We start from the raw sequence: 16,490 nt of genomic DNA on the forward strand, positions 1-16,490 counted from the left end.
CTATTTTTCTGAGAAAGTGATTAAATGCTGATATTTATGTTAGCAAATTAGCAAATGCCCGTTTACTTTTCCCTAAACAATTTATCAATATTCTGGCTGCTTTAAAAAACAGTACAGTATTTAAAGTGTTCAGCTCAGTCCCAATAGATTTTATACAGAGCAAGTCCAAATCCTGTGAAGATAAACCAACAACAATGGACCCAGGCTTTCTTTCACACTCATGTTTGAGGCCTTATCACTTGTTAGGTCATAACAAGCAAATCAGAGGTCACAAAAACACCCAGATCCTTTAGGCATTGGGGTACAATGTCTGTCTGATTCTGACACATCATCACCTAGCCCCCAGAGGCCCTGCTTTCTGAATGGTACTAGATCTGTGTCTTCTCTCATTCTTTAGTTAGGCTTGTGAATTTAAATTCTATTGGCCTGCTGAATTCTAGCATACGACCTCTTAACTAGACACAGATTCAACAAAAGTGCCATTACTAGCAAGAGTTCAATGGCAGCATCAAAGTACCAAATTATTAGTGCAGCATATGCTCCTGTGTCCACAAACAATGTAAATGTTAGACTGATGGGGTAGGAGGGAATGCAAACCCATCTTAAAAACTATATATAGAAAAAATAGTCTCCAAAAACTTTGATACTGTGCCATATTTTCTAAAAGTTTCAGTAAAAAAACTAGCTCTTAGTCATTACTGGTGCAAGTGAGACACTGTACGTAGAATTTCAGTGTATCTAATTAAGGCCAGCTTGGGCTTGTAAATGAAATTTTTATTTAATCTTCTTGTTATTCCCTATTCCCGTCTCTGACAATTAAAAACAACCTGAAAACATGTGCTTTCATTAGGGATTTAGTAAAGACAGGCTATAGTTTTCTGGCAAACAACCTTAATTTCAAGAAGCTGTTAGTTCACTTTTAATAATTTTCAAAGTTTCACTGCAAAACTTACTGCTGGTTAGCACCTCACTTTTTGTTGTTGCCACCCAAGCCACTTCATTTAAAATCGATTGAAATTTGGGAATCACCACTGTACAATATAGAGTTTGCGTCCAATTGCACATTCAAGTAAGAACTTTGCTGTATTCTGTACATGATACAATAATGACCTAATCAATGTATATACATCAGTAGAATTGGGGAAGTGGTTATCAGTCATTTTATTTATTTTTAAGTTTATTAGACGTTCAAATTGCATCACAGTAAGTAAACCACAGTTCAGTCAAAAATACAATCAACACTACGTTCCATACTTTTATGTGCATAATTAAATTAAGTCAAACTTAAATTTCCTCTGCCATCCAATTCAGAAGTCCATAGGAGCCTAGGACTGATTGTGATGTAGTTCCACATATATCCTGAGACAGCAAGGAGGTTAAGCAGAGGCTTCACAGAATTCATGAACACTCTGGAAAATCTTTGCATTCTCATAGAGAATATGTGAATTTTTTTTCACTTTAGATAAAATAACACATTTCCCCTTCATTTTGCTCAGAGGCCATGAGATTTTAGCAGGTGAATGGAAGAAAACGATGAAGCAAGAGTCAAAACGAAGACAGAAATTATCAGTAATCAAGGCCAAGATTCACAAGACAAAATCAAAAACCAGAGAAACAAAAGAAAGAAATGTTTTCAAAAAAGTTTGAATGGTTTTGGAATTAGTGTAGTTGGATAAGAAAGTATACCCTTTGATAACCTTTTATCCCACTGCGCCATGTTCGACAGGGACCCGCCCACTCCAAGACGGTACTGTCAACAGGAGTCAATAATAGTGATGTTAAAATGGCAGCGATATATCTGCCCAAATCAAAATCCAAGTATTTTTCAATAATTAATGAAAACAATGGATTCTTTGGGTCAAACAAAGCTTAACAGAGACAAAAGTTTACAAAGATACCTCCTAGGTGAGATGCAAAAAATATTTAAAATAGGAGACCCTGACATTCACACGTTTCCAGCAAGTGGAAGAATTTTTGCACTTGAGTTAAGTTGGTGAATTGACAATGTAATGTGGTATACTACAATTGATTTTTCTCTAGATAAAGCTATTCCATCTGGTGATATTTCAAATGATGCAACTAAAGGACTAGAAGTAATTGTAAGTAAAACCATATGACAGGTATGATTTTTTTTTATTCTACCAATACAGCCATTTCCGGCGCCGCATCCGAGTGGCAGCCTTTCCAGCAGCTCTGTATACGACTTTATCTTTTTACCTTTTTATCTCTATTTTTCTCTATCTCACTGATCACTTCTACCACTTTCTTTTATGTGGAATTGCTCCCTGGACACTTTTTACACATTTTTACTATTTTACTATTTGACATGGATTGTTACACTCCGAGAATCGCCTATTCAAGAAGTCAGCTTAATTGTGAATTTCCCCTTGGGATTAATAAAGTATCTATCTATCTATCTACAGCCTGTATTTTGGACATTCCCAAAACATATGACCAAACAAGGCACAAGCTTTATGATACAATTCACAATTTGGTTTCTATTCTGGATAAATCATAAATAATATGAGCTGACATAGGTTTGTGCAATGTGGTATGTTTAGGCTATGTCCACACTATTATGTTTTCATTAAAAAACAGTGTTTTCAAATGAAAATGATCTCCACCGACGCTAGCATTTTCACTTTGTTTATAAAAGTATGTCCATCCACACTAAAACAACTAAAAATGCAAATGACATAGTTGCCCATCTGCACAGTTTACGTATGCAGCACAGACATCTTACCCAAAGCTGATGATGCTTGAATGGATGGTAACACTGCTGACCGCAGGATTTTTCACAAAACTGTAGCAATCTGCAACTTATTTGCCTTTTGCATGTTTATGCATCATAATGCTGAAGCTATGTTTTCAGAAGCACATGGCTCTGGTGAGCATTTTCACAAGTCTCTGTTTTCAGAAGTTGAAAATGCTGAGGTAGTATGGACAAAAGAAGAAAGCACAGACTAGTATTTGTATTCTTAAACGGTAAGGTAGTAGTGTGGATGGGGACTTAGCTAAATTACATTCTTTGTCATTTTGTGCAAAGCATGACTTATCTTTTCAAATTTTGAACTTGAGAGTCTAATTAAGAGGCTCTTATTCCAGTCAAGATCATCTAGGATGCTAGGATCTTGTCTGAAAATACTGCCGTTTATTTTTTCATCATAGTGTCAAGCATAGGAAATTTTGGGAGATTAATGAAGTTGAACAGATTTCCTTTGATGAAGTTTCTTATACACTGAACATGACTTCCTTTCTATAGCTGATCAATCCAGTAATGTTTTGTTATCTTGAATACTTCCTTCTTGAAAGATGAGACCCAGTATTAAAGCTGGAAGACAGTTGGTACCAAACTTTACTCTGCTTCAGATCACTACACTGTCATCTTTTTAATATGTGGAATTTTTGCTTTCCAAGGAATAAAGTTACAATTGTACCAAAGTTTTTAAAAAAGAATTTGTTAATGTATTTATGGATAAGATATATGAACATAAGTCAGATATTTATTTTAGTACAATGAATCCAACCAGCTACTGTACAATTAGAAGAGCTTGCAATTCAGACAATCAGCAAAAAGCTATCTAGTTTAGTCCAACATACAAGACTTTTAATTAGGAAAAGCTTTAACCCAGGAAACCTATAGAATTTATCCAGTACATTTATTTTAAGCAGCAGTGAGAAGTCAAGCAAAATGACACATTTTATTGGCTAACTAAAAGATTACAATATGCAAGCTTTTGAGGCAAATCAGGCCCCTTCTTCATATTGTAATCTTTTTAGTTAGCCAATAAAAGGTGTCATTTTGCTTGACTTCTCACTACATTCATAATGGCTAACACGGTACAACACCCTAGTATTATAAGCAGCAGTAAAGCATTAGTCATTTTGTGCACTTCTTAGCTGTGCCATGCCTCTGTAGAGATTACCATACCAAACTATGATGGAGAAAAGCTTTTTATAATAGACCTGGGAAAAACAGTTGTTAGTTCCTGCAATACTCTGAATTTCTTTAACTGTCTCAGTGGTTCCAGAGTGCTGGAAATGGTCTTGCGAGAAGACCTGATATTTCCCATCATTTCTACAATGGGGCCAATGATCTGAGAATGACCATTTGCCATGTTTAAAGTTCACTGCCAATTTTTAAATGGCATTTGATTATGGTAATGTATAACTTAAGGTACAGGATTTGGCTAAGGACTTTTGACAAATGGAAAGTATCATGAGATGAAAGTAGCAGGCATCACAGAGTCCCTCACAGGAACAAGCTCCGGGTTCAAATAAGAATTTATTTTTAATGAAATGCCTCAACAAAGGCTGTTTCATGGGGTTCCCACAACTACAATACTATTACTTTTCTTTGGTCTCTCTTTTCCTCCTTCACTCTTCCTAGGCAAACTTTGTCCTTCCTCTACCCAAAACTCTAACTTGCCTGGGTTAAGTGGAGAGACTTCCTTTATGCCAGACCTGGGAGTACTTACAGTGCTACCACAGTGCATCCAGGAAGCAATTCCAGGAAGTGGAACATCTCTCCTCCTGCTCCTTCCCACACTTACCTTGGTGGCTCCCAAGAAACCAAGCGGGGCGTCCATTGGGACTACAACTCCCCTGCAGGTGTGTACATGGGAGATTCACTCAATATCACACTGGCAGAGCACATGGCCTCGAGAGGCTGCCAATCCCCCCATCCATCCATTCATTATAAAGGAAAGGAACTTTCCATCCTGGGTGGAAAGCTCTGAGACACTGGAGATTGATGACTCAACTCGTCACGTGACCCCTGTACCGCATAAGTGGCATTGTGTCTGTAAATAATGTGGTTGCAGCCATTCGGAGGTAGTCACAAAACTATCCGAAAAAGAACACAAACAGGCACTATGGTGATGTTAAAGCCATAATAGCAATAAAATAAGTAAGTGGAAATACACATATAAAAATTCCAAAAATGAAACAAACTGGCTCTAGGCAAACCACAACACGGTTTCAAAACAATAGATGCTGAAGAATATTGAAATCCATTTGCATGGCATTCTTTGATCGCCTATTTGTCTTGCAGGCAAACCGATAGGTATTCTAGTGCATATTAGACATGAATTTGGCTAGACATTGTTCAAAAACTGTAATTATGTCAAATTTAAATGACTACAGGCAATAGCTCTGTAGTCATTAAACAACAAATGGTGAATGTCTTCAGAACTAATATTATTGTGGTCATCTTAAAACAGTTTGAAAATTTTGCCTGCTTATGAAAAAACATTCTACTTATTAAAATATGAAGTTATTTTGCAAAAAAAAAAAAATATACGTATATAACATGCTATATAGCATTTCTGTTTTTTCCTGATGCAATTTTCCTTTACCAATACAAAAAAAGAACCAGATGTTACTGTACCTCTCCTGACATGTCAGGTGCCAATGGAATAAGAGGCCACATAGATGAGTAGATGCTGAAAAAAACCACCCACATTGCAATACTGCCCCAGATAGCTATATGACTGAACTGCGGAGACAAAAAGAGTGAAAACAGAAAATCAACCAAGTAAAGGCATTCATAATATTACAGAAATACTGAAGGACAATAATGAGCAAAGCCTTTACATTGTATCCTGTTAGGATGTTGCATTCTGGTCTTAAAGTTTAGTTTAGCCAATGAGTGAAAGTATAGCATTGCAAACCAGTTAGCCTCACTACCCAAGTCATGTGTTCTAAACACAAAATCATGTAATTTCAGGTTCAAATCTTAGCATTGATTTACTGTGTGATCCTTCCCAAATCATGTAATATGCAGTATAACTGTGAAAATATTTGAAAACACTCTCTAACACAATACAAGCTTTTTTCATGGTGTTTACTATAAACGGGACTGTGAGTAAAATAAAATAAAGAGTAAGATTTATTGTTTGTCATACCATTGTCCATGAAGACGTTTCCAGGCCAGCTTTTAAGCAAACTGTGATAACTACAAACTGTAAAAGATGAAAATATAATAATGAGAAATTCTTTAGATAACATTTCAAATTCTGAAAAATGAAATGCTAATGTACAGTTTTCAGAATTTCCATTAATCACTGGACTAAAAATTGGGTAAAAACACCATTTTGATCTTTTTGAATGGGTAGAATACAGTCTGAAAAATATTTTAAAAAAATATCACAGAGGATGGGGTAACAATATTAAAGTAAAGCTGTAGTTAAGTTTTTAAAGGCAATATATAAAGGGAATAAAACAGATTTAACTGACACATTTAATCTGCTACTTACAAGTAAAAAAACAAAACAAAAAATATTAAAGTACAAACAAAAGTGATACACAAAAGGACTATTCAGTGGGGAGATCTAGATTTGCTTCTATTAATATTTATATGTATTTATATTAATGTGATCAACTAAACTACTGGAAGATCAGTGTTGCAAGTTAAACGTATAACCATGAAAGCAGATTATGTTAGGAGTTTCATGCAACAGTTGCCAACTGTGCATATGAAAAAAATGTTAAGTTATATGTCTTATTCAGAATCAAACTACTTGAAGGTAAAGTTTGCATTTAAGCAAAAAAAAAAAGCTGTGTGTAAAATGGTGCTACCAGCAGTAATTACAAAGGAAAAACACAAAGTAAAGTATTTATAGTGGAAACAAATGCTGTACCCTTAGTCTAACACAGAGACTTATCAAACACTTACCGTATACACCATGTTTCCTAACAGCAAATAATCTGGAGTCTTCCCATTTCCAAATACTGTGTCTATGAGAGAAATAAATTACAAACTTGAATCTGTATGTACTGTATAGGGAAACAATCAAGTTAATGAAAATACAAATAATAAGAGAATGAACTGCTAATGTTCCCCAGGCAAACACTGTTAGAGTACTTCTTAAAATAATCCTTTTAATTCATGATAATTTAACTGAAACAGAACCTAAGCATATTAAAATGTCCAAATTGGAGCAGAGTGCCTGAGAGGATGAAGAAGTTGCTCTTATATGACACTTTATACTGATTATGTGTTTGAATGTATAAGAATGTGTTTTTCCCTCGACATATGATGAATGACTATCTTTTCAAATGTCACGGGCAAGGAGGAATGCACACAAGTAATAAAACTTCTTAAACATATCCAACAATGAAACTGTGAAGTATAACGTAATAAACCTATCAATGTGGAAAAGAGTTTCCTAAAGCATGATACTTATTTTCCTTCGTGAAAACATTTAGATTATTTCACATATGCATTTATTAAAATGTTGGATATTTATGGGTCAAAAACACACACATGGCCGCAGACCATGAACTAATTTCCATATGCTTTTGTTTTAGAATTCCCTTTTTCTTCTCATTCTTTTTCTAATTTAGTGACAATTCTTAGAATTCATTCCAAGCTTTCATATGCCACGAGAGAATGGTTTACGAAGACAAGGTAGTATTTTTCTTGAGTCCCAAAGCCCTTGCTGCTTACCATGCTGGAAAGCTTTCAGTGGAAACCAAAACAGAATAACTGAGTGGAAGAGGCCATTCAGACAATGAGCCCAGAAAACCTAGGGGGAAAACAAAAATCCATGAGAACGGGTTTGTGACGAACCAGCTCTGTAAACTTTGACCTCCCTCTTTATCTTTGCTTAAGATTCACTAAGTGAGGTTTTTGTCAAGCCACCAGAGTGAATTGTTTTTGTCACTGACAACCATTTTGTATCCCTTGCCTGCTGCAAATTTTCAGTGGTATGTATAGGGGAACACCAGATGGAAAAAGAAATAAGGTTAAAAAAAAAAAAAAAAAAAGAGAGAGATTGCTACAACCCTGGGAGCTATCATCCAAAAACTAGAAAGTGCAACATTCAAAAATATTAAGAAAAAAAAATGAAAATGTATCTAGTCAGAGAAAACATTGTCAGTTTGAATAATTTTAAATTAAAACTAAGATGCAAAGATGTGACCACAAAAATACAAAATGTCAATAAATAACAAATAACAGAAAGGAAAACAGCAAATGTATATACTGTAAATATATATATATATATATATATATATATATATATATATATATATATATATATATATATATATATATATAAACTATATATATTTTATACATATACAAACATATATTTACATACACATATAATTTATACATATACACACACACATGCATATATATAGATAATATATATATACATATATAAGTAAGGGGGCTGACAGTTAACTCTGTAGCAAATCTGCTAAATGGTTAGATATGACTGTGCTCAGAAAGCATGGCTGAGATGAGAACTATTGATGAATTGAGACACTGCTGTGGGTATGATCTCCCTAGAGGACACAATGTGGTTTCTTAGTTTCTGTGAAAAGGTTAGCTCACTATCTATTAAGTGGCCTGCTATGTGACGCTGGGAAAATGGCAGGGGTGTGGGGGTTGGAGTCAGACTGACTGACGGACTGTTTTGGTGCAAATGGAATTAGCAATGGTTAAAGTTACAGATAAATATCTAATTGCTTTATCATGGCTTACATAGTCATTTGATAATAAAAAAATAAGTAGTTTCATGCTTTGTCAGATTAACTCTTGTAATTAAAACCTAACTAAGCATTTAATTAATTGGGGCTGCCTTCAAACATTTTTTTGTAAATGCTTCAAATTTAAAAATAATACCTGCAGACATGAATTAAAATAAGAATAATAAATCTGCCTGTCATCCATTCAGATAAAAACCCATTGTCCCAATATGGGTGCAAATTAACTAAACTTACATGAGTTTATTTTATTTATCCATCCATTAATTGTTGAAGCCAATGGATGGAGTCAAAGAATATATTTTTAAAAGTGGCAAAATGAAAAAATACATATACACACACCCTATCTTTAAAAGAAAAAATGTTATTGTTTCCAAAACCTATATGAGAAATTAAAATGATTAAAACCACACAACTCTAGTAATTATGCTCTGATTTAGTGGAGATATGGTTTCATGCGTCAAACGCCTTTTAGGAGATTATGAAATGTATTACATAAACTGCCTGACAAAAATACTTTTATCACATTGCATGAAATAAACTATTTTTTTTTTATTTTCAAATAATAAAAGTTAGTGAAGAAAAAAAAATGAAGTTAAGGAAATCATTTAACAAAGAAAGCGAGATGTGGTTTTAGCCACTGCCTTGAGTTATTATCCTAGTCTTAAAATTTTATAAATCAAGATACTACCCCTGGACTTACCGTATATGACCTGTGCAGCACATTGTAGAATAACACTTTTATCAAAAAAAAGGTTCTCCTGAAATATTTCAGGTGTAAATTCTACATTGAAAATCTGCCGTTCAATCATTTTACTTATAAAATATTTAAAAGGAACTTGCGAATATCAGTTATTATCTATATAAAACAAGCTGATTTAAAGTATTTTTTGTAGTGAAAATACATTTGTTCAGAGTTAGTGAGCAGTGGCCTCTGTATCTAACTTTGTCTTCTTTAATTAAAGAGACAACTGCAGACATTTATGGTAGTTAAAAACTGTGAACATATGGCAAAACACAATTTAAGAAACATGTCCCTAAGTTATTTGATAGGGTAGAGGAAACATTAGAGCCTTTTAAGTAATATGTTATATATGCTAAGCTTAGGTTTACTATAACTGCTTACATAAGATAAGTAGCAATAACCTTACCTAGTAAAAACAATTAAAAACAGTTAGAAAATAAAAAAAATATGACAAGCTGAACTATTACTGAAAAATAAAATACCAAAAGATTTTTTTAACTTTGTTAAAGTGATATCAGAGGTTTAAAGGATGTTTTTATTTCCATGTTCAGAGCTAAAGTGTAAACAAAATGAATCTATTCAGCCACTTATTTTCTACAATCTGGTCACTCCAATTCAGATTGTTGGGGCGCTTGGCTCAAAACATATGCTAGACTACCAATAGTGAAATTCTTGGACGATAACAAATAAGAGACATTTTTATATTTTAAATAGGAACATTTTGATCTGATACTACTAGATCTGCTTGCAATTTAATTGTTGTAAATTTAATACAATGCCAGAAATATATTTTCATGGGATCAGAATTTCTGATGCTTTCTGGAAGTGATATGAATAATTTCATAAGAATATTATGTAGAAATCCATGCTCATTCACAATTATATTTATTCACAAATTCATTAACATTCATATTTATTCATAAAACCACTGACAAATTTTTTTCTCTTATTCAAAGTTGTACAAATTAAACTGAATTTACTTATTTAAATAGCTATGTGACCCTGAACTGAGATAAGAAAGTGGATGAATGAATGTCTGCGGAAGTACAAAATGACAATTTTAATATTAAACATGTGAAATAAATCATTAATTTTTATTCTTTGGAAAAAATAATAGAAAGGACAAATACATGTGAAATGTTATTATTATTCATAGGTCTATTTCCACATTATATACAGTACTCAGCAAATTGTTATCTGATAAGACTGCAACCAATATAAAAATAGAATAAAATTCATCACTTTACACTGCTTTTAAAAAAACATGCTTGGCTGAGGGCAGGGTGAATAAAACAAACAAAGAAATAGTTACACAAAAACGCAAACAAAATCTGTCTTAGTGTGTTCTTTTATTTTAGTTAATGCCATGACCCCATCACCTCTGCCATTACTTACCATGACAATACTTTGCCACAATAGTATGATTCAAGAAAATATCTTTTAAATTCCTGCCTTACTGTGAAAAGCTGCTGTTCAATAACTCAGAGTGTAAAATCTCGCCCACTTACGTGCAAGCCTCATTACACATTTAACCCTGGTACCCTCCTCTTAAGGATACCCCTACATTCAATCTTTAGCTTCAAAATGGTATTTAATAATATATTTATAATTATTTCAATCCATAATGCTACATGCATATGCATAACCAAAAAGGAAAAATAAACTTTTTTTTATTATTTTTAATCAAAATGATTTATATTATAAGAGGTGCACTTCTATGACTCTGCTATTAAACCAAGTATGCAAATTAAAACAAATGTAACATTCATAGTAGTTTATCTCAGCTAGTTCAGCCTTTCCTGGCACAATACAAACAATTTAATTCTGAATGTATTACTGTGAAAGGCTAAAGAAACAGACTGCTAGAGGGCAAAATAAAAAGTAAGAAGGCAAAATAAAGGCTAAGAAGGCAGCAAAACAAGTGTGTGCAGCATAAAGCCATACTAATATTGAAAGTATTTAGTAAAGAACAAAAAATAAATAACATGTTAAATGGATGACACAACTAAACATATTTAATAAGCAAGGCAGTCAGACTACAGCAAAACAGGCATGGTGTGCTGTAAAAGCTACTTGGCTATGAACATGGCATGTCAGAGTTTGAGGCTTGCTTCATTAAGTAAATAGGCTCAACTTCTTGTTAAAACAAAATCAGCATTTTTGGAGCTCCTTGTTAATGAATAATGGTGTCAAGTCCCACCCCCTACAAAGTTTATGGCAGTTCTCATTGTCCTTTGACCCCCCTTCTCCACAGGGGTCAGTAATCCATTTCCACACAACATTACAAGTACATGAGGCTTGAAGACCACTAAACCAGGAGGACAAATCACCCCTGCCTGGAGGAGACAGCTTTATTAACAGCAGGCAAAAACAAACAGCTTCCAAGGGGGGACATGCACATTTTGGCAAGGATGTAGGCCCTACTTTCACAGAAAAAACATAACAGCAGCATCTAGTGTTCTTGTTATTTGAGCTTCAAAGTGGCTACAACATAAACACTTAGAAACCTAATAAAAGATCAAGGACAAATTCAAGTTTGTAACAATAAAAAACATCTGCTACCTTTGACATGTTTTGCCTAAATGTTTCAATTTGATTTTATTTAATTATAAGTACATGAATGGGGCAAATGCATTATGACAAAATGCTTTCGATTTGCTTATTTCCATTTGAATTTCACATATATAGTTTTAAATGTTGTATGATAAGAAAGCCTTAATTATTGTTAACTGCAGTTTATATATAATCATATTGAGGCATTCCAAACATAATCCAGTTCAGGGGCCCAGTACCTTTCCCAGCAGCCAACTCTGGGTGGGACACCAGTTCACCCCAGAACAAACTCATTTCATTTAGGGGCTATTTGGAGTCACCGTTTTACTTTACATATGTGACTCTCTGAGGGGACGTGCAAGGAAAACCAGTGCACTTGTAGACGTGGGGTGAGGGAGCATGATTGACCCAAACTGTGCCTGGGTCAGGATCCAAACTCAGTACTCTGAAGCTACAGTATGAGGAAGCAACGCTAACAACTACACCACCACGTTGGACGAGATTAACGTTAATTATATAATTATACATACTTATCTGCATAAACATTTGGCATTTGATTAAGCATTTATCTTTGGAATTTTACACATACTCAATATTATTTACTTTTAAATAATGTGAGCACACTATATATATCAGGTATAGAGAGTAAGGGCCACAGAAATAAGATCAGTTTAATATTAAAGCTTAATGTGAACTGACACTAAAAATCAGAGTACAGTACAGAGTTCTGCATTTAAAATGTAATTAACAAATACTGCTTCACATCGTATTAAAAGATGCATCACTAATCATTATATGATTAAAGATGTCTACAGCACCTTAAAAAAGGGTCACATTAGGCCAAAGGGCTCCTACCAAATGTGTTTAGCAATATAATGTTTCTTTTTATATATATTTTCACTGGTAACCCTAAGGCATCCTCAATGATTAGGAAGAAACTATTTTTTTGTCTAAAATTTCTAATCTTAGCAATACACAATTACTAACTGCAGTACCATGAGATTAATATTTTAAAATGCCTGAATTGGTGAAAGAACTCCTAATCTGGGGTGTGCAAAAGAAATTTAATTATTTACTTCATGAGGAAGAAGTACATTATAAGCATGCAAAGCTGCATCAGATATTTGAAATATTAAAATGTGTGCCTTAATTCAACTGTTTAAAGTCTAAATATTCTGGATTGTGAAATAAATTTGTCATTTCCTCCCTCTGATAGAGGTTCATTGAGGGATAGATTTCTATTAAAGGGTCAAAAATAACATTATATTCGAGATCACTAAACTTGAAATAGTCTAAAACAATACACTTAAAACATGCTTATGTTTGAAATTTGTCATTTTTAACCATCTGGGAATGGCTTTTACAGGGCTAGGGCCAAGAATCAAAAAACTTCTCATATTTGTGATCAGCAACCTCAAAATAGGATAAAATAACAGGTATAGGGAATTCAGCTTTTCGTGGTGCGGAATAGTAACCAACAAGTCAAAAAATTTCTTCTCATTCATGCTTTTAGTAGGCCAAGGAAAACAAACACTGGGCACTTAATGCCTGGAAAACATTGTCTGGTCAGATGAATTTTGGTTCCTTGCTTATGTACCAGAAATTCAGAAGGATAATACTTCATTTTACAAGGCTAGGAAAGCCCTAGAAAGGCTTCTAAATCATAACAGGACATTCCGTTTAACACAGTGGCACCCTCGATCACTGGATCACAATCCAATCCACCACCTGGATAATAAGACATATGTAAAAATCTACTTGGAATAGAAATCCACCACCAGCTAATTCACAACAACTATGGGACACAAAGGTCAGGTGCCCTTTTGCCATCTAGTTAAGTCTTTCTCTTGATAAACTTAGGCTGTTCTGAGGATAAACAGAGGGACCAACTTGCTGCTAAGTGAACCTGTCTAAAAAAAGTGATCACTATGTTTAACTGTCTGTAATGTTTTTTTTTGTGTTGGGGCTTAGTAATATTTAATATCTTAGTACATTTTATATTTTTTAGTTGTATTTTATTATTTTATTAGCTTGTTTTTTAGAATATTTAGTGAATTTTTGTGAACATTTTGTTCACAATATCACAGAATGAAACTGTTAACTTTATCTATTTAACATTTTTATCCACAAGTAAACTGTCACAAAGACACTTCACGGACATGGCTATGAATGTACAATATATGAAAGTAATGTTTGACATTAAACTGAAACTAGACAGTCACCACAAAACCACACCTGTACGTTTTCAGACTTACCTTGGTGTTAAACCCCATTGCATTCTGAGAGGTCTTATACAATTCTGGGTATTTCAACATATTTTCCTTACGACAGGATCTCTCAAAGATTCCCAAGGTCAGTGGAGGCAAAGCTGTAAAAATCTGAGAGGAAAGGGGAGTTTGCACAGAATATAAATTGCAGTAAATTTAAAGCAAACCTAACAGAGACTATTCAGATTGCAATAAAAAGGTGTCATAGAAAGAAGGGGATATTACACAAGTATGAAATGCATGATAGAACTAGCTTCATGTTACACCAAATGTACATAACACGATATCTAACATGTCAGAAAGTTAATTTATCCTAACAAAAAATGTAAAGTTTGTTTTTGCTCCTTTTATTCCTTGCAACCAAAACTTCTCCTGCAGTAAAAATCTGGAAAACATAAAAACAGTTGTATTGTGTTTCATACCCAATTTTTCTCTAAATCAACACTAGTGAACATTTTAAGACACTTTCTCAGATTTACAAGCTTCACATAAACACAGTAATATTAGAATTGGGCAGAAATATTACAAGTTAAAAATTTTCACCCACATTGCTCCAGCCATAAAGTATTTTTATTGCATCTTAAATGTTAACACCCTTGTAAGTGCAGAAACATGGTGCACATGACTAAGGTTTAATTGCTTAAGTTGCACAGTGCACTCTCATATTCCATGGGCCCAAAGAACAAAAGAATTTACTTGACTAAAGAATATGTAATATTTATAAAAACTAACTTTTGAGCTGTGAGTATGTATCTTTAGGGTCTCAGTGATGCGTGGCTGATTGTTCTCGATAAAGAGCTCCAATGTGTAATCATAATTTACAGCAAAAAAAGACAAATAAAACTCTCTACATGGCACAATAAAAAAGCCTTCCATTTCACTTTTCCAACACTAAGGACACAACAGGAGCAGTCCCCTCAAGAACAAGTTTACAATTGATGAAGAACCTTGCGATTTCCCTTAAAATGTATTTAATTTCTGTTGTTTAAAGGGTTCAATTTAAATTCACTAAAATATATTATGTATGTTTTCAGAGCAACTACCTAAGGCACTACTGTTTGTTCTTGTACGCAGCAGCTCATTTGAGTCACTAAATCTAAATTTAAGGTGTTGTTATCTCTGAGTAACATTGCTTTACCACTTTCAAGGAAATGAATTCAATGGAGAAAAGTTTTAAGAATTTTCCTTGACATTTCACGGCTTTCTGTAAAGTTTGTTTCCACTTTTCCTGGCCAATAAAACTATAATTCTGCAAAATTTCTAAACCATTTTTATGCTGGTGCTTGTTTCTTTAAGACCTCCTTAATTGCAAGGAAAGCAAGCACAAGTCATTCTGTTTCTTTGAAGACATGATTGTAATCAGTCAATTTCAAAAATTGCTAACAAAATAAATACTTTTTAATTAACGGAAAAACTGTAAAACTATGCCATTACTATCTGATTCAACAGAAAGTCATTGTTATGCAAAAACTTAACACTTTCATAAATGATAGAGCTTCAAATCAAAATTACAATTCTCTGATACTACTCATTAACAATTTGTAAATGTATAAAATGTGACAAATAGCATGGATAGGCAAGTCTACATGCTAAAGCCTATCAGGTGAATTAGAATCTCTAGTATATGCTGCTGCTAATGTGAAGTATCCCAGCTGTTGCCTTCTTTTTTTTGAGCTAAGCCTGTCCATTACAGTTGGAGAAGGCTAGCAGTGGTAGTTAAAAAGCAAGTACACGTTCCAAATATGGTATACTACTAGCTGAGCCCATTCTTGAGAAGGCCAAAACGACAGAACTCAAATTATATTTAGCACTTACACATAATCAAAAATCTAAATTTATTTTACATACACAGTTTCTCAAATCAGCCACTAAATATGCAAAGGATGTCCACTTAGTCTCAACATATAAAATAAACCAAACTCTTTAGTTGGGGATCCTCCTGGCGCTGGAACTGGGACTCAGGACAAGGAACTGCTTAAATAAAGATTGTACCGGTGGCTGCTGCTTATTTGGACTTGTCATTATAGTTAAAACCGATATCCAGAGGGGACAAATATATCATGGAATTACAGCATAGAATCACTTTATATTATATGCAGCACATTGGTACCCAATTAACTTAAAATCTGCTTGGCCCTTAAAAGGAAAAATGGGATTCAGGATTGCAGAGACACCTGGAACTCTTACACAACAATAAAAGGTATTCTTTACCTGCCCAAAAATATTATATTTGGGGTTTTACAGATATTTTGTGTATATGAGTGTTTTTTAATTCATCTTATGTATACCTATTTTTTTAAATTAATGTATGAACAATACCTTAGTTTGACATGGAATAAAAATTAGCCTCAATTTTTCTTTTTGTAAAAACTTGATTGCTTTGTATGGATTGTAATAAAATTAATAAAAAAAAAAATTAGCCTGACATT

General features: G+C 33.6%; 1 protein-coding gene across 4 annotated transcripts in view; it reads right to left on the reverse strand.

Moving 5' to 3' along the window:
• The window catches only part of atp8a1 (ATPase phospholipid transporting 8A1), a 346,241-nt gene that overhangs the window by 57,124 nt on the left and 272,627 nt on the right, over window positions 1-16,490 (reverse strand). For all 4 annotated transcript variants that reach the window (XM_039751372.1, XM_039751370.1, XM_039751373.1 and 1 more), the window contains 5 exons: window positions 14,050-14,172; window positions 7,451-7,529; window positions 6,677-6,738; window positions 5,907-5,963; window positions 5,390-5,497 (listed from right to left, as the gene is read on the reverse strand). In XM_039751372.1, coding sequence (XP_039607306.1) covers window positions 5,390-5,497; window positions 5,907-5,963; window positions 6,677-6,738; window positions 7,451-7,529; window positions 14,050-14,172 — 429 coding nt within the window. The remainder of the gene's footprint in view (window positions 1-5,389; window positions 5,498-5,906; window positions 5,964-6,676; window positions 6,739-7,450; window positions 7,530-14,049; window positions 14,173-16,490) is intronic.

This window comes from Polypterus senegalus, chromosome 4 (assembly GCF_016835505.1).
Source record: "Polypterus senegalus isolate Bchr_013 chromosome 4, ASM1683550v1, whole genome shotgun sequence".
Lineage (NCBI taxonomy): Eukaryota > Metazoa > Chordata > Cladistia > Polypteriformes > Polypteridae > Polypterus > Polypterus senegalus.